This window comes from Amphibalanus amphitrite, unplaced genomic scaffold (assembly GCF_019059575.1).
Source record: "Amphibalanus amphitrite isolate SeventyFive unplaced genomic scaffold, NRLGWU_Aamphi_draft 001753F_arrow, whole genome shotgun sequence".
Taxonomy (NCBI): Eukaryota; Metazoa; Arthropoda; class Thecostraca; order Balanomorpha; family Balanidae; genus Amphibalanus; species Amphibalanus amphitrite.
In genome coordinates this window covers 53,766-72,319 of record NW_024883246.1, presented here as the reverse complement: position 1 = coordinate 72,319, position 18,554 = coordinate 53,766, and the positions used below count along the sequence as shown (strand labels likewise).

Here is an 18,554-nt window from a genome sequence, read left to right as displayed (position 1 = left end):
CGCGTTCGATGTCTCTCGGACGACGAAGATTCTACGTCGTCCGGCTAATCCTGTTCAAGGTCAGCGGGGGCTCGGCTGCGGTTATGGAACGTGATTGGCCGGACGACGTAGAATCCTCGTCCGAGACATCAAACGCGGGGTAAGTACTTGTGGGACTGGCTACGCTAAAAGGCGCGTGCGAGTCCCGCTTCCACGGAAGCTAAAAAAAAAAAAAAAAAATGGTGCTTCTCCGCCCATGAATCTCATGGACCTCTTAACCTCCAACACCTTCGTCATTAACGTGAGAAGACGTGACTGAGTGCGATGTGGCCCATGTCCAGAGATCAAATGATTAAAGGTCACAGGGCCCGTGTCGTCAATCCACTTCAAAGCTGAAGGCATCCGGCATGTCCGGCCGAAAGGTCAGGCCAGCTGACGATTCTCATCCAGTGTTGATAAACCCGCAGTGCACAAAATTGTTGCTCTTTGTACTCACAAATTCATCACTGTCACATCCAGCGGTATCCTTTCAACAGGTCTCTCGAGAAAGCTAAGCTCTGTTGAGATGGACCGTAAATGTACAGTATCGTGCTCTCCACTCTGCCTCAGAGTTGTGCCAGAGAACCAGCCCGAACAACTGGAGGAGCTGATTAATGACTTGGAAGCAATGAAAGGGCGTTCCAGAAACGACGCGATAGGGGTCCAACGCCAGCCACTGTGTTGATACAGAGCTTAGACTGGTGCTTGATAATGCCCATGACTAGTTTATCATGATGGCTGGCGACTTCAGCGAACACTAGATCGATTACTGTTTTACCGTAACGTTTATTTCCCGTAGGAACACAAGATCGAAGATCGCCATTTTCTCGAGTGTCAGTGGGATGAGGCGGTTACCTTGACCTGACTGCCTACGTCTGGGCGCCGCCGGCCGGCCCGTGAGATCAATAGATGACACTGTTGCTGGATCGGGCGGCCGACGGCGCGGCGGTCAGTACTGCGCTCCGCCCGCAGCCGACCAGAACGGACATCTCCGCCGGCCGCAGCGGACATCTCCACCGGGGTACCGCGGCAGCGCGCTGCCGGTGCGGTCACCACTGCGGACTCCAGGGCGGAATTTCAGCCTGGCTGCCGAACTGATCCTGCATCTCGCTTCAGACTGCCGAGAAGTTTTGTTTCCAGCGAACGAGACAAGCCGTTCTCAGTCTCTCAGCCCAACCGCGGATCTATCGCAGGTCGACACTGCTCCGCACCATCCGCTCGGTTGCCGCGGGCAATTTAGACAAGAGCCGGTGTCGCTGAGCTGGGATGGCGCCCGAAACGGACAAAATGAAGTCCTGCCAGTGTTTTACAGGTCAGTTATCCACGGCTCTATCTCAGCCGAGCCGTAAATGGAACTTCAAAAGAGCAGCGATTGGAGTTGAGCTGCCGTTTGGATAACGCTAAAATGAAAGATCTTTTGTATCCAGTGCTTCGTTTTCCGTTCGTGGCGTTGCAGTGATAGTGGTTCACTGCAGTGATGTGCTTGACTTAATTATATTTGAAAAACCTTATATGGGCTTCCGTATCACGGGTCAAGGGCAAGGGAGGGGTGGGGGGGGGCGTAATTTATGTCCTTTCTTATATTGCTAGGATAACGCCATGACCGTGTCATAGCTTGTCATTGTCATGAGCTTTTGCATGCATTATGCCTACTTATTTTAAAAATCGAGTAATTCGAACTTAAAAAAAAAACTGACAACAATCTTCTAGTAACTTGGATCGTTGATGTTACCTTTATCGCATTTATTAAAAAGGCGGCTTGCTCAGGGCTTATGTTTGTCATCCATCCCGTCTCTACGAGCATCTGTCAAAGTTTAACATGAGGAATATTATTTACCTCCTTCTCTCTTGAGGATCGCGAAGGGATGATCAATCTAAATTTTAACTGCATAGACGCTTTTTGGGGCAGCAAATAAGCAAGCGCGAGGGGAGCCCTGCACATGCGGAAATGCGAGGGGGTAGCCCCAACTTAATTGTGCACGGCACCCTACTAACCGGCTCCTAACGTACCAAAATTGAGCACAATCGGCCCAGCCGTTAAGATAAGAAAGAGACGTCCTGCACGTGCGCACGTGCAAACTGGGTCTCAACTGACTTTTGCCCGGCATTCTCATAACCAGGCACCAGCCCCTATCATGTGCCAAACTTGAGCGCAATCGGCCCAGCCGTTCTCGATATATAGAGCTTGAAAGTGACCCATGCATGTGCACTTGCAGTTGCACCCTACCGGAGACGCATGCAAATGCATTGCCTAATACCTACACACAATAATTATGCTAAGTTCGGCGCAATCGACCCAGCGATTACCCAGTTACTGTAATAGTTACAAAACAGATGACTTCATTTTGCACGTGCAGTGGGGGGTCACCCACAGGCCACCTTCATTCCAAATAGTCTAATACTTGATTGAAAGGATGAAGCTACCTTACAAAAAAGACCAAGCGAATCGGCCCAGAGCAGTGCATGGTTGCTGGGATATAAACGTGACGTGATAAGTAAACTTGGGATAAAGCGTGACCATCAGCTGACCGCGTATGCTCATATTTTTTTTCGAAAGGCCAATTCGCTCGCTTACTCGAAATGAAATAAGATAAAATAACATAAAAGTAAACATTTCGAAACATTTTTAAGCTTTCTCGATAACCCGGCAGTTGCTGGGGTATTTCGCCACCCACCGTTTGCTGGGGGGGGGGGCGTTAAACGCCCCCAGCCGATAACTCGAGAACCAATAGGCGCAGCGAAACGCACGAGGCGGCAAACGAAAGAACGCGACGAGACGCTTCAGATGAGCACTTTAAAGTTGAATTTTGAGGTCACAGGTCGGGTCAAGGTCATGTCAAACACCTGAAATCGGGCTTTCAGTAGCACGGACTTCAGGACTTCGTAATGGGCGCCTCTCGTCATAAACTCTGTCAAAACGGTGCACAATCCATCATATAAGGCCTACAAGAGTGTCAGCTTCATGTAGGGGTCAGTCAAACATAGGTCAGGGTCTAGGTCAGGTCAACCGGGTAGGCACATATCCCCGAAAATCAAAACTGATATTCGCAGCCTGTGACACTTGTTTTATGGGTGATTTGGGGCGTAGAACACGATGGTGGCATTCATTTTATCATATGTGTACGTGTTTGGCTCAAAAAGTTAAATTCAAGAAATGCATGTATCATGGTCGTGAAGTAGTCACGAGAAATTGCCAAGATTCAGTTCAATATTTTGGGAAATGAGGAACGATAATCAATAATCGAAGATAGCCATTTGATTGTTCATGGTATTGGCAGTCTAATGGCGTTTGCGGCATGTCTGTATGTCTATTCTGTGATTTTATGATTTTTTGAACATATGCCGTTTTTGGTCGAAAACTCAGAAATTATGAAGTCACTAAAACCTCGATATCTCAAAAATTTTCCAACCGATTTTTTTTTTTTGAAACTTTGTCACAATAAACTTCAATCAATTCTCTACAGGTACCCAAAATTTGGCGCGCCTGCGGCGCGCCGTTTTAATGCTATGGCCCGGCGAAAAAGTGGGGGCGTTTAACGCCCCCCCCCCAGCAACTCGCGGGTTAACCCAACGTGATATCTGAATTTGAGTTATAATTTACGTTTCCACTTGACGACGTTTTGCTGTTTTCTGTTATAATTTTGTCTTTTGTAATTTTCAAGTTGCAATGTTGGCTACAGCATCCAGGCCCTTTTGCGCCATGTCGTAGCTCTACAGCCTTGGTCATACCTGCCAAAAAAACAGACTAGGGGAGAGTGGGGCAAAACGGCCACCCCAACGCTTCTTACGCTGCCGACGCTCCACTTTTTTAACCCTCGCTTCGTTGGGGGTCAATTCCCCCCCCCCCCTCTGTGGTTTTTCCTGAATAGCAGGAAAACGGCGCCGCACAGCGCCGCCAAATTTTTACTACCTTCCTGCGCATCACTTTGACACCTTCACACAAAATTTCAAGTCATGGGTCACCTTAGGTCAGGAGTTACTGAGGTCAAACTGAGGTCATGTTCAAGCAAAAATGAGCAAAAACATGAAATCTTGAAACGCTCACAAAAGCTGCAGTTACCAAGCAATTTCAAAGTTTTTTTTTACATGTTTATATAGATAAAAAACGGCGTTACAAAACTGCTATTTCGGATTTTCAAAGTTTTGGGATTTTGACCCCTAAAAATTAAAACGTTGATTTCTTTTAGGAAATGCCAAAAAAAAAAATCCCAAAAGTTTTTCGAATTTCGATAAAAGGGAATATATCTGATAACTGATAACTGTGATATGCGGAATATACCGCATATCACAGTTATCAGTTATCAGTTATCAGGTATGTGATAATCCCTATGCTCTTCTATCTAGGTACAGGTCTCGCGGGTTTTAGCGGTAGGTTTTGCACCTAGAAAATTTAGTGTACTTCAGGCTACATCTTCGTCGTCTTAAGCTTTTAAGTGTTGAAGATGCGATCGACTTGTTGGGTAACAAGCCGGCCATGATCGTGTTAAATGGCTTCACCGTAGATCGATTAGTTTCTGAGATATAACCGGAAATGTAGAAGTGCAAAACCTACCGCTTAATCTCGCGAGACCTGAACATACCAAATTTTAGATCGATACCTCCTATTTTGGCCAAGTTATAGCGAAAACACTGTTCAAAATTGATGACGTCAAATTTTTTAACTCAATTTTTAGCAATTCTAGACTACGTAGCGCAAAGCAAAGGCCCATTGAACTCCCCATGACGAGCTGCATCGAATCGATGCCCATTGCCCATTTCATGCAAAAATATCAACTTCGAAATTTGACCTAATTTGACCTGAGCTTTTCCTGACCTTCACCAAAACATTATCTTAACTAGTCCCAAAGGCTACCTGACCCACATATTCGCATTTGGCATATAAAATGAACCATAAATCATGCATCACATGATATTTTCATATTGTGACCCTGTTTTCATATTGTCATATTGTTCATATTGTGACCTGACCTCTGTGACCTGACCTGGTATCAGTGACCTCAGCAAAATATGTGTTTGACAAACAACTCCTCATCGATGATTTTCAATGAAATGCATCTTACTCGATTTTAGAACGTATTTCTTGAAAAGTCTGTAAACGGTGAAAATTCGTCATTTGACCTGACCTATGACGTCATCGGTTTGACCTACGTCAATGAAATTGGGTCACAAGATAGTTCCCTGTTGGGGCTATCCAACACCGTTTGCTGCTTGTCGCTATGTTCCGTGGTTCCAGGGCGCTTTGCTCGGCAGACCCCAACGGGGTGCGGGTTTAACGTAGGTAATGAGATTCTTCTTATACCAATGTGAACCCTATTAAGTTTCCTTTCATTTCAACTCGTTTCATTTTCAAATGCATTCACATATGGGAGATATTGGTAAAACTTTAAACCTATGCATGTTGGCAACTTCGCCCTATACCCTAGGGCAAAGCAGCCATCGGCGACTTCGAAAGTCCCGATATGAGAAACGAATAGTTGAGGTGCCTCAGATACGACTGGGCATTTGATGGTGACAAGGTTTAACCCGCGCCCTGCTGGGGGGGGGGGGGGTGTTTGAACACCCCCCCTTGTGGTTTTTCGCGAATATCTCAAAAACGGCGGCGCGGAGCGCCGCCGTTTTTGGTACACCTTATCATACATCAATTCTACACATGTTGTGAAAATTTCAGACCAAGGTCATTCAAGGTCAGGTCACCAGGTCACTTGAAGTGACCTCACCTCATAAAAACTTTCAATGTCTGTCATAGCTACACCGAGTGACCGATCGCTTTGAAACTTTCAGCGATTGCTAAGGGCAATAGCATGTAGAAAATGTATATCTCAGAATTTTGATATCGATGACCTAAGGTCAGGTCAATTTTGCGACCTCGCCATTATAAGTCAATGGGAGAAAATTGAAATGCGCCTCTTTTGGATGCAAGACATTATAAACACTCCCAAACACCGAATTACAAGTGGTTTAGACACACGGAACATGAAAATGGTGTCCGTGACCCTTGTTTATGCCCTGAGGTCATCTTAGGTCACGAATGGTATCCAACAGTTTTTCGCAAATAACTTTTGATAGAGGCATGCTAGAGCGATGAAAACGCCTTAGATGTGTTCAGCTCGACGATACGGATCGACTGATATGCAACATGACCCTTTCCCGTCAGGTCATGACCTTGACCTGAGGTCAAAATTTCAAGTTGACCTTTCAAGGTCAAATTATAGTTCATTCGATGCGTCTTGACGAGAGGAACACGTTGCCGGTAAAAGTAAGCTCGTACAAGGCTTGGGTCAAAAGTTATTGCAGAAAAACTGTTTTCGAAAAAATCGGCTATTTTTGCAGTTTTTGCCCCCTGCAGGCAAAACCGTTGACGTTAGGTCAAATCTGAGAGAATTACTCAGAAAGGGCGTTAATAGGGCTATCGAATGCGCTTTTCCGCGGCGCTGTAGCTCTATTGGTTCCCGAGTTATGCGTTGGCTTCTTGGAAATTTTCGACATTCGACCTGTAAATCGGCGAAATTTTGCCTTCAATGACCTCTGGTGACCTGACCTTGGACCTGACCAAAAAATTGACCGAAGTGATTTCGTCATTATTTTCGACGCTCTTTCGAACGCCGCCTTCCGCGTATCGCTACGTGGCCCAGGAGCCGAGTTACAAGGGGGGGTGTTCAAACACCCCCCCCCAGCAGGGCGTGGAAATCCAGGACCCCCAGCCGGGCGCGGGTTAAACAAGGATGGATGTTTAACCCGCGCCCCACACTGGGGGGGGGGCTATTCATAGCCCCCCTCCCGTTTTTCTGCAATAACTTCTAAATCGCTTGACATATCGCCGCCAAACTTTGAGACCCTTCGGCTGCATCAATTTGACACCTTGTGTCAAAATTTGAACTTCGTATCTATCATAGGTCGGCCGGAAATGACGTCAGAGTGACGTCATGTTCGGCCGATTTCGACGCAAAACATTGAACCACGGGAATCGCTCCCAAGAGCTCAGTGTTTGAGCTAGATCCAATGTCTTTGCATGAGGGGACTCAGAATGAGCTGCGCTATCAAACTACTATCTCGAATTTTCAAAATTTTGTTGCGTCCGGTCACCACCAGGGCGCGCGCAGCGTCGGGCCGGTGAAACAGAAGCCGGGTATCTATGTAGTTGCCAGGCTGATTTGATCCCTCATAGTCGAAAGGTGGGCTACTAGAACCGAAAATTGACTTGTTTGTAAATGAATGAGCGATTTGATGCCCAGATTCGCCTGGATTACAACTTTTAAAAATATTTTGAAGGCAAAAGACTTTAGTTGTAAGGATTCTAAGGCCTTAAAGGGTTGGTACTTTCTATCAAATAGGTTCCACCGCGAAAGTTCCGTCGTGAAAACGGCCAAAGTAGAATCACGTATAATGTTTTTTGTTACGTCTTGATTCCTTTGAAAATGAAGATGTTAGCGACGTTTGAAATTTTGCCGTTTTTTTTTTAGGCGAAAATGGCGAACATGACGTCACTAAAACGTCATTTTCTCAAAAAATTCCGACGGATTTCGCTCAAATTTTCAGGAAACGTTTTAAATTGATGTATGATAAAGTAATCAAAGTTTGACGTCGCGGGCGTAACGCGTTTAGAAGTTATTGGCGAAAAACGGGAGTGGGGCAGATTCTGCCCCCCAGCGGGGTGCGGGTTAAGGTGGGATGGTCACTTTAGCCTACCTAAATGCAGCCTGACCATTTTTGATCATTTTGTATGACCATGATTTTAATATAATTTAAGTCAGGCCAAAAGAGGTGTCATATAAAATGACAGCCTGTGCATTTTTTAGCGTAAGAAATTAGGTTTTCCGTGCATTTAATCTTGCTTCTCCATTTGACGGCCTTGCATTCGACATTTATGCCTTGGCTTTTGAATATTGAGTTCGCTCATTTTTGACTTGCTTTTTTCCTTTTCAGCGGTGTCAAAACCGGTGAAAGAAGGCTACTTATTCAGGTATAAAAGTAAGTATATGTTTTTCATTGTTCGGTTACGTGCTTTTTCAAGTGTGCACGCTGGATTGGTCTGTATTTAGCACTCATATTTATCTGGGCTGTGTTACTCCGATGCAGTCTTGACGTGCACGCATATCCTGCAATTGTCAACATGAAAGCAAACACCTACCCATCTCTCGAAGATACATTACATATTGGCATAAGAACATTGATCATCCCATGCTCCAGGAGCGCTGCAGTTCATCGGTCTATGGGGTCTCAGGGCCTTTGGTGGCGGGTCAGCTGGTGAGCGGACGGGAGGCGCGTTAGATGAGCCGTGCCCGACCTCAACAGCCTGTTTATGACCGCGCTGCAGGAACTGGGCGCTCGGGGTCATCGGGGCCGCCTCGGGGCACATCACCCCGGGCCTGCGCCGCATCACTGCACACAGTCAATTCGGCTGCAGGCCTGATTGTCTGCAGAGTCTTGAGACTGTTTCAGACAGAAAGGCTGTTTTGCGAGGAATTTGTAGGTGAAGTTGTGGGTTTACTAGGCTCACCAAAGCGACGCAATTTGCTTGGCCAGTGAACTTCTACTCTGCTGGGAGCTGCTTGATTACTTGATAATTTACCTTTGCTTATATTGTAGTGCCATTGAAATGTAGTGACAGTGGCACGTTACGCTTGAGCGCTGTCATAGAACTTGCGATTTGTAATCTATTAGTCTTTCAGCCAATGGCTTACCACTATGAGGCATATTTTATTCTTCTTATGCATAATGTATTTTATTAGAAAAAATATGTAGTTTTGATATAGGGTGGGGAATATAGGGATGAATATTGAATAAGCTTTATCCAACGGAAAAGAACGTTGGTAATGATGTGTAAAAATGTGCGTCATTTCTAAATATTGTTTCAACCGCATCTCCTAGCAGTCCTAGCGATTTTCGATGGAAACTCTGCAGCAAAAAATATGCCCGAAAAAAGCGTCTCCCAGCCGACCTGGCGCTGCCGATTGTACAGCCCTCTGCAGACTGCGTGGTAGGTATTCTTTTTTTCGACAAAACCGAGAATAACGCGAATACTATGCTATCGGGCACTCGGAAATCGTAATAGCAATATGCGCGAGACTCCGCAGCTTAGATTGGCATTATCATCGTATGCATTTTCCATCCAGTTTGGAAACAAAACCCAAAAGTTAATATTTGCCCCCAAAACGAACTTTTACATTTTGTTGCCACACAAGACGAATGCTTTGTTTATTGATAGGCCCTATCGAAGGAGTGGAGCATGGCGCATCTATTTGCAGTGAGTTTCGACCGACTGATAACATGACTTTTGAATTATTATCAGTTTTGTCTGAAAAAGAATACCTACCACGCAGTCTGCTGAGGGCTGTACGTACCTTTGTCCTGTGAGGGTGCTGGCAGCGGCATTACGGACATCGCAAGTACCGGCACGACAGTGGCTCGCGATGATGACAAAAGGACAAGTGTAGAGAAGAGGGAGGCGTCGGTTGTCGAGCGAGCAGCCACAATGAAAGGGTGGGGGTGGGGGTGAGGGGGAGCTGACGAAGCAGCGGTGAAAAAAAAATGATAGATGTGCATATTGTGCAAGAGCTTTTTTTGCTCAGATGGAGAGGCGTTACCTGCTAAGCATTTTTAATCGAGCTCCTTCACCCAAACAATTATTACGATTAATGGGTCGAGTACCAATATTGATTTTTTTCATTCAAACATGGAGTTTGTTTCTCTTTTTGCCCGTAATGCTTTTATACAATACAACAATGAACACAATATACAGATAAATTAGGTACTAATGTCAGCAGATTGTTCCGCTAATAGGTACAGCATGCGCTGTGCTTAGATGCTTATATTCCAAACAACACGCGCAGAATTATAAGCAAGGACTGAACCGCGAGAAATGATCTTTTGAGGCCGTTTGGCGTTTATTTTGTCGGAATGTTCAGTGAGAGTAATCGTTTTTTTTTTTTTGCAAAACGGTCATGGTCGACCTTCACTTACATAGAGCACTAACGGCGAGACATTGATTTCGTTTTTGCACAGAGGAGTGTGAATTGACTGACGTTCGACTCGACCTGTGCCTTTCCCAGAGCGGTTTTTCGGCGCCAACTGGCGCGAGGAGTACGCCGTGCTGTATGAGGACAGCTCGCTGCTCTGGTACAAGTCTCGGGAGCGCCGGCAGCCGGAGGGCGCGCTGATGCTGCGCTGCGCCCCGGAGCTGATGGCTGTCGGCGTGTTCACGCGCGCCGTGCCGCGCCAGCCAGAGTTCCCCTGCGGCACGGACATCCGGCGGGTGATCGCGCTGGGCAGCAGCGCCACGCGCCGCGTCCAGTGGTTCATCTGCCACTCGGAGGACGACGCCAAGTGAGTAACGTGACAGACCGGCCAGGTCGGCGGGGTCCTGACCGGGACAGGGCTTACTGCCAAATTGGTACTTTGTAGTTATTGAATTGATGCCGGCTGCTCACGCTAGCATAGGCAGGTATTTGTAATTACCTACTAGTGATGTATTAGACAAGTTACTGATGCATTGAATACATGAACAACGATCCCTTGGCGCGGTGGTGACATTGGTTGGTGACACCATGGTTGATGGTGACACTAATGACACCGGTGGCGGTGCCCGTCGGCGGCCCATGGTGACACCAATGGCCGTGTCCGGCGGCGGCGGAGCCCACGCGTCTGCTCGTCGGCCGCCGACGCGTCGGCAGAGCGGCGGTGCTCCAATCGATAGCCGGGCCACTCGGGCCGCGCCGGCCGGCGAGCATCTGGCACGGCGCCCCGGCCTGGCGGTCGGCGGCACGGCGCGGCAATCAGCCGAGCCGGCCGCGGCGCCGCGAGCGGTCCGGCCGGCCGCTGAGCAGCCCGCGCCGGAAACCCACCAGCTCGGCAGATGAGCGGCCAAGGAAACCACCCGCTCAGCAGATAACGGCGCCGGAAACCGCACAGCGCCGCAGCCACGGCCGCCGACAAAAACCACCGATGAATGAACAAACAATGCATGGCAGCCGCATGGAGACGAGCAGACGGATCTCGCCATGGACATTTCACGCCTGAGTGCTCTTCAGCAGCGGAACGTGATGTAAGACGCGGATCGGCGCCCGATGGATATTTGATTATTTCATGCAATGATTTCCCGGGACCCGGAGTCCTTATTATATTTTATTCAATGATGTCCCGGGGCCCGGTCCTTATTATTGAATCAAACTCTCTCTCTCTCTCTCTCTCTCTCTCTCTCTCTCTCTCTCTCTCTCTCTCTCTCTCTCTCTCTCTCTCTCTCTCTCTCTCTCTCTCTCTCTCTCTCTCTCTCTCTCTCTCTCTCTCTCTCTCTCTCTCCTCTCTCTCTCTCCTCTCTCTCTCTCCTCTCTCTCTCTCTCTCGCTCTCGCTCCCGCTCCCGCTCTCGCTCTCGCTCTCGCTCTCGCTCTCGCTCTCGCTCTCGCTCTCTCTCTCTCTCTCTCTCTCTCTCTCTCTCTCTCTCTCTCTCTCTCTCTCTTTCTTCTCCCTCCCCCTCTCTCTATCTCTTCACCCTCCCCTCCCTCTCACTCTCTCTCTCTCATAAATCATGCAGACTGGTGCTGTAATTTTTGTTTCTACAAAGCAAACTTAATTTTTGACCAAATTGATTGGAAGGAAAACCGGCCCAGTGCTGATGGCGCCCTTGAGCTGATGTGGCAGATTCGCTTCTCGTGGATGCGTCATTGCTCGACAATCTACTGGGATATCGCCGATTCCCAGAGCTAAGGAAAAAGTGGGAAGAATAGAATACTCGTGGAAAAATCGCTCCACTAACTCGTCGCCAGGGATAGCAAAGGAGGTAGCCGGAGCCGCGTGCTCGGTCCGAAAACAATTCAACCAACATCGACAGTCGACACAGAAACATACAAGATACTGACGCTAGAATGAATGGGTATATGTGTAACGCTAAGATGTGGATGGAAGAAATTTATCAAAACTAACTTTCGAAGAATACTACAGATATTCACTATCTTGGGTTTCAAATAATTAAAAGACCATCACAAGATCCTGCCCGCGACCTATATTCACCGGTGATAATTTAAACAGAATGGTAATCGCTCAGAAGGCACACTAGTGTCTAGCATGTCAATTTCAGTTTTCAGCTGTTTGATAAAGCTTATACGTTAAGTTGGTCAAGCGACACATGTATTTCGACTCCAGCCCCAAACCTCTTTTTTAATCTCCTTTCTCTATTTGGCGTTATCGATAAATATGGTGTAGCTAAATATTGCGCATATTGTTTTGCTTTTGTCTTACAAAATGATAGTGACGTCCATCGTGCTCGATGCGTTTTGTAGCAACTAGCATCAATCTTGCTAGATCTTTGGGGGACATATCCGGCATTTTGATGCACTGGATCGATTAGGGTCAATTGAGATAATCGTGGTAATGGTGTTGAGGCAGCTGCTTTTGAGGTCAATTCAGGAAAGGATTTCAGTTTATTTTTGCTGAAAACACAGGCTCCAGAACTACGAGCTGGTATACCCGGACGTAACATATGATTGTCTGTTTCCAGAGCGTGGATGACAGCCATCAGCAACACGGTAAGCCATCCGGATGGCATAGCGGAGTTTGTGTAATATATTCCTGCCCGGGGCCGGGATGATTCAATAAATGTCACAGAGGTTTTTTAGCGAAAACTCCGAGGGCCGTTAGGCCCGAGGTGATTTTGCTAAAAAAAGCGAGGTGACATTTATTGAATTCCCGGCCTTAGGGCTGGAAGGTGTTTCCCATACCTGCTAAAAAGCTCACAACTATATGATAGTGACGTCAGCAGCCGTGTGGTTCAACGTGTTTAACCACACCCCTTGAACCACACGGCTGGTAATATTAAAGCATTGCATTAAACTTTGAAAAGTGTGGTACAGTGCAGGTGCCGTTTAAATGCCTGGATGTCTCGATTTAACCCTCGCATGTGTAGGGGGGGTCGGATGGACCCCCCCCCCCATGGTTTTTCGCGAATAACTCGCGTAAAAAGCGGCCGATCGCGACGAAACTTTCAGTACCCTCGCATTGATCAATTTTACACCTACCCTGAAAATTTCATGACCCTGACCCAAATGACCTTTGACCTGTGACCTCTTTTCCGAGACCATGTTTGGCCGGAATCGCGATTTAGCGTATGTCGGCTCGCACTAGCCGCGCGTTTGCAAGCTTTTCGTGGTTTCAAACGTTCAAACATGTGATTTGATGTTACTCCCGTGGGTGTCAAGGTCACCTGAAGGTCAGGTCAGGTCATTGACCTTTGGTGACCTCGGGTGACCTCGGTTCACTTTTTCGAGTTTTACATGTTTCTAGGCTAGTTTTTGGAGCTGAATTCGAATTTAGCAACCATTAGAACATTTACGAAGTAGTTTTGGTGACTTCGTAACATGTTACGAAGCTGTCAGAGGTGGTTGACACGTACTACGAATACCCGTCACGACGCCTACTGGTTGACCTGACCTGACCTGACCCGACCTGGTCTAAATGCTTCAAGACATCATCTGTGATCAAAACTAACACGATATTCGTGATCAGCACCCCGAAAAACCCCTTAGCAGCCACACTTTACGACTTTCTAACAGGTCCCGATTTTCCCGACTTTGGGTCATTGACCTGACCTGGAAGGTCAACCAATGACCTAGGACCCTAAAATTGGGTATCATCGGCTTCCTCTCGTCACGGGCAACACGCTCGTTTTTTCCGCGAAGCTCTAGCTCGATCAGGGGCCAAACGGCAAGGGGGGTCCAACCGACCCCCCCCCCCCCCCCTACACATTAGAAGCTGGAAAACGCCGCACACATGCGAGGGTTAATCATGCAATGTAGCAGGTATGGGAAAGGATATAACCGAATGGGCAGTTGTAAACCCGCGTGTAATGCTGGGTATGAACTGCTGCGAATGACGTAACCGACCCTCCGACCGATCTTTACCGTACGGAGGACCCATTTGATCAATCTAAGTGTAAGCATTTAGCACACCGTAAATGATAAACGCCATTTTACGGTCTCAATCATCACCGAAATGCTTGTGTTCAGCTTCAGCACGCGAGATAGGTATGTACATTGCTTGTAAAATTGCTAACCGTCGGTGAGCGCAATCAAATTCGTTCAGTTTCAAAATGCGTCCGTGCCTCAGGTGTTAAATCTATTTTGCTTACGCGTGGATGTGTTACCATGAATTTCCCTGTATATCGCGCTCGCAGAGCGTTCGGGGGACGACCCGATAAAGCAGTCTGCTGTTGAAGCTGCCGTCAGTGTTTGGGGACGTGACAATCTGACGGAGCATTGTGGTCTTTTGCAGCTGCCGGCGCCGCCCAGTCCAGTAGCGGCTGAGGTCTGCTGCCCACGAGCGTTCTCCCTGCCCGGCCACGTCACCAACAGCCTCGACGCACAGTGCGCCGACAAACGAGGTGCGTTCACGCCATTTCGCAGTCTCATTGAAAATGAACGCTCATTGAGATGGCACTTTTAATGGAGCCCGTTCATGAATTTTGTGAGGCTAGGACCTTTCGGTCTATTGAAAGATAAACTGGACCGAGGGATGGGAGGATAAGGGAAATACGTTATGTCTGAATCGAACACCGGCCGGTGCGTCGCAGCGGCTGAGCTCGGCACTTTCCATTTGGACGGGAGACGAGAGTGTCCGGTGGGACAGACCCGACAGCCACTCATCGCTTACCCCAGAGGGACATGCTCCAATGCGCAGTTGCTTGGGCTGTGTGACTGCTGGCTCGTAACAGCGAATCGTGATCATTTGATCAGGGATGAGGATGGGTTGGTTCTGAGTATAAATAGGACGGATGAAGGGAGTCTGGGACAGCCTGCGTGCCCTGCGATGTTACTTTACGTTACATACCTACTTGCGACTTTGTTATATAGAAATTAGAATCTATGCAACGCATAGGCATTTCTGTCCTTGGATTCTTCAGCCAGTAGTGTAGCGTAGCCAAAGTTTTTTTTTTACATGCCATTACGGAGCGTAGTTTGGTGTGGCCGTTGGGCTCATCCTCTGAGGTCCGCCGCCAGCGACGCTACCGCCGCGTCGGTCTCGACGACCAACGTCGGCTGCTCAGCTTCGGCGCTCACAGCACAGATGGCGTTCTCGGCCGGCGAGTCGTTATTGAGCACGACGAACTGGCCATCCAGCCGTCGCCTGCACTTAGCCCTGAGCTGCACACTTGGTCCCGAATCAGGATTAGCAAAACGTTGGAGAGAAACAGGCTTTTGGCCTCTGATGGAGAGAAGCTGTCAACACGTAGGGTTTACTGTCAGCAAAACACGCTCCACATTAGTGTGCCTGTTACGCGCCGGATAATCCTATAACTCCCACGCCTTGCATCTCTCGCTGCAGGGACTGGCGAGGGCCGGCGCAGTCTGGAGGACCTGTGCTCGGGCCTAATGCTGGCCGGGGCCGTCAACGAGTGGTGTCACGGCCTGGGCTGGGGCTGCGCCCAGGGCTGGGGAGGGCCGGCCTCCGCCTTCGACACCGGCTACTACTACAGCGACGCCGTCGGAGCAGACGCCGACTACGACTACGAGGCAGACTTTGGCGACTTTGGTGGCGACTTTGGCGGGTTCTAGGCGGACTTTGGAGAAGTCACTGATACAACACTGGGACTTGGTCCCAAACTGTAGCTTTAAATTAGATTGTTGTTGGATACCTTATGTGTCATCCTCGAGTTGTGTGGATGCACAAGTCGGTGTTACTAATGCGTGTTGACTGATACTATGTGTTGCCTCCAAGAGAGGCTGATACGTGTTGTGGAGCGGCTTTGTGCCGCTAATGTGCTCAGCTTGTGATCCATAGGACCGCACCTTACATTGTCTATGCACGAGTGTGCTCATTGTCAAACGTTTGACAATCGGGAAAACGGCGGATGACACAAATAACCCCTGCTCTCTCGGTTTTCTCTTCTCTCCCTCTCCTATTCCAACTTTCTCGTTCTTCATAGGATGAGCTCAGGAGATGATTCTCAGTAATCCCAAACCCACTCTTGCTTTCTTTCTCTAGCTCTTCTCATGCTGAGCTCCCTTAGTGTCCCCTGAGTAAGGCATGGCCCTCGTTTATCCCAAACCCCCACCAACAGAGGGTGTGCGGCCTCCTGCTGAGTCGATCAGGGTCCCTTTGTTACTGCCCCGGCAGGAAGCTGCCATATAGATGTGATGTTGCATCTCCCAGCGGGAAGAGCGCGCCTCGAAAAACGACGGCACTGAATTGTCTCAATTCGGTGACACGATGCAGTACAGTCGCTGTTTTCCGGCATAGCACAATACGTGCACGATGTTACACATAGGTATGTTTTACTAGAAAGCAGGGATGGGCTTAGGCAGAGCACCAGAAGTTGGTTAGCATCAGCAGTGGCTTTGTTAGGCATTGTGACGCTATCTTTGAAACGTGTTGACGCATAAGCGAATCATGATCAAGATGGAGATGGGACAGTGTATGCTACTTTTGAGGATTATATTTCGGTAGTCCTCGCACAACGAAAGCTTCGCATGTCATGCAACGCGTCCACCAAGAGCGGGTCTACGCACGTTCGTATGTATGTAAGTACGTGTGATGCGCGATTGTAGTTGGCGACAGGGGTGTAAAATTAAGGATATTGTGCATAAGCACCCCTACACTGCCAAAGCGCCCTTTTAAGTAAACCAAAATCCATATGAAAAGCTCACATTAAGATATTGTACTTCATGCCTGTTACCTTGAGCACAATGTAACGCTGCCCAATGTTTTCATTACTTCCCACTCTTGTTTAGCATTGTTGTGACTTGTGACACTTCTGCAGTTAGTTATGCCCGGGGCACTAGAGTCGCTATGCACTGGTGTGCCCTTTGTGGGGCACGGCTCAGCTCTGCGGTAGCGCCTGGCCCTGCGCGGCTCCGCACTCCGCCACTGTGTGGCCCGGCGTCGCGAGACCGTCGGTGACCCGACACCCGACTTCTGCTGTAACCGACTGCGGCGTGGCAGCTCTGCGCCCGTGCCGAGAGCGGCGGCCCTGAGCTTAGTGTGCTGCTCCCCCGAGCGATACGTCAGCAACTCCTGGTCCCTGGTCGGCATCCGACCATGTTGTAGACTTCCGTGAATGTCTTAGAGGTTATGGGCGTGATGCTATGCCTGTTCGACGCGGACTTGTAGGGTGTTTGCCTCTGCTCAGCTCTGACGCTGAATGTTTTGCTTTCTATTCTATTCGAACTTCGGACTGAGATAGCAGCACTACTGATGGCTGATGCATAAATTAAGCATTCAGTAAGCTTCACTTCACAAGCTGTGAATAATTTTGACCCATGAAATTTTACTGTGTACCTGTGCCACATGTACCCTTACAATGGTAGTTCAGGTAAATAATGATTGCGGCTGTTCAGTTGCCTGAGTTAACCAAGCAATTGATACATAAATTGATTTAGTTTTACAACTTTAATTTGTAATGTTTTGAATTTTTCGTTGCATTAAAAAATGTAACAAATAGCGGAGCAAAAAGTGAGGCAGTAGCCGTTTTCACGACGGGCTATCCGGCGAATGCACCTAATTTGACCAAATATGCACCTAATCTCTTTTACAGCAAATATCTTCATTTTATGAATTTATTTCAGTGTTTTAATCGATGATGCTCTCTGATAATATGACAAAGCAATTAATGCAAACCTAGCTGATAGCTACCTACTAAGAAACACACTGAACCTAATTTGAACAAATCTGCACCTAATCTGCACCAGATGTGCACCAAATGTGTACCAGATGGCCGTCGTGAAAACGGCTGATAATGCGAAAAAAAAACGTTGGGCGTCACTACTTACCTAACAACCTGTCTGATCTGAGCGGCGTTTGTGTGGTTTCTGCGTGTGGATGATCAGGGTCAGGGACATAGTGGACCTTTTACATCCCGAAAAAGGGCGGTAGGTTACCTGCTCTTGATGCACTCACGATGTAACTTGCACTTGTAAGTTAAATGCCAAAGAAGATGCGCGTGCAAAAGGCAGTTGTCCTGCAATGGATGTATTGTGTTGGTAAGACGCATATGCGTAGTTGCATCAAAATAAAGTTTAGATATGTGTGAATTTTGCGAGTTTTGTCAAGTGTGGTCCAGTGCTTTAACCCCTCGGGCCAAGGCTATATAAACCAGGTAGAACGCTCCCGACGAAAAAGTGGTGACAAGCGATAATTAGTAGCCGCGACCCTCACTTGTTCAAGACTATATCCGCAAGCAGCATTTGCAGGCTAGCCCGCGCCCTGCTGGGGGGGGGGGTGTTTGAACACCCCCCCTTGTGGTTTTTCGCGAATATCTCAAAAACGGCGGCGCGGAGCGCCGCCGTTTTTGGTACACCTTATCATACATCAATTCTACACATGTTGTGAAAATTTCAGACCAAGGTCATTCAAGGTCAGGTCACCAGGTCACTTGAAGTGACCTCACCTCATAAAAAGTTTCCATGTCTGTCATAGCTATACCGAGTGACCGATCGCTTTGAAACTTTCAGCGATTGCTAAAAGCAATAGCATGTACAAAATGTATATCTCAGAATTTTGATATCGATGACCTAAGGTCAGGTCAATTTTGCGACCTCCCCATTATAAATCA

General features: G+C 47.9%; 1 protein-coding gene across 1 annotated transcript; it reads left to right on the top strand.

Annotated features, from left to right (window-relative positions):
* The first annotated feature begins 815 nt into the window (after window positions 1-815).
* Window positions 816-17,516, top strand: LOC122374996. The gene is made up of 6 exons (XM_043354124.1): window positions 816-1,330; window positions 7,942-7,986; window positions 10,068-10,341; window positions 12,510-12,537; window positions 14,279-14,387; window positions 15,329-17,516. Exons 1-6 carry the CDS (start codon window positions 1,285-1,287, stop codon window positions 15,556-15,558), a joined length of 732 nt encoding a protein of 243 aa, XP_043210059.1. The 5' UTR covers window positions 816-1,284; the 3' UTR covers window positions 15,559-17,516.
* The last annotated feature ends 1,038 nt before the right edge of the window (window positions 17,517-18,554 follow it).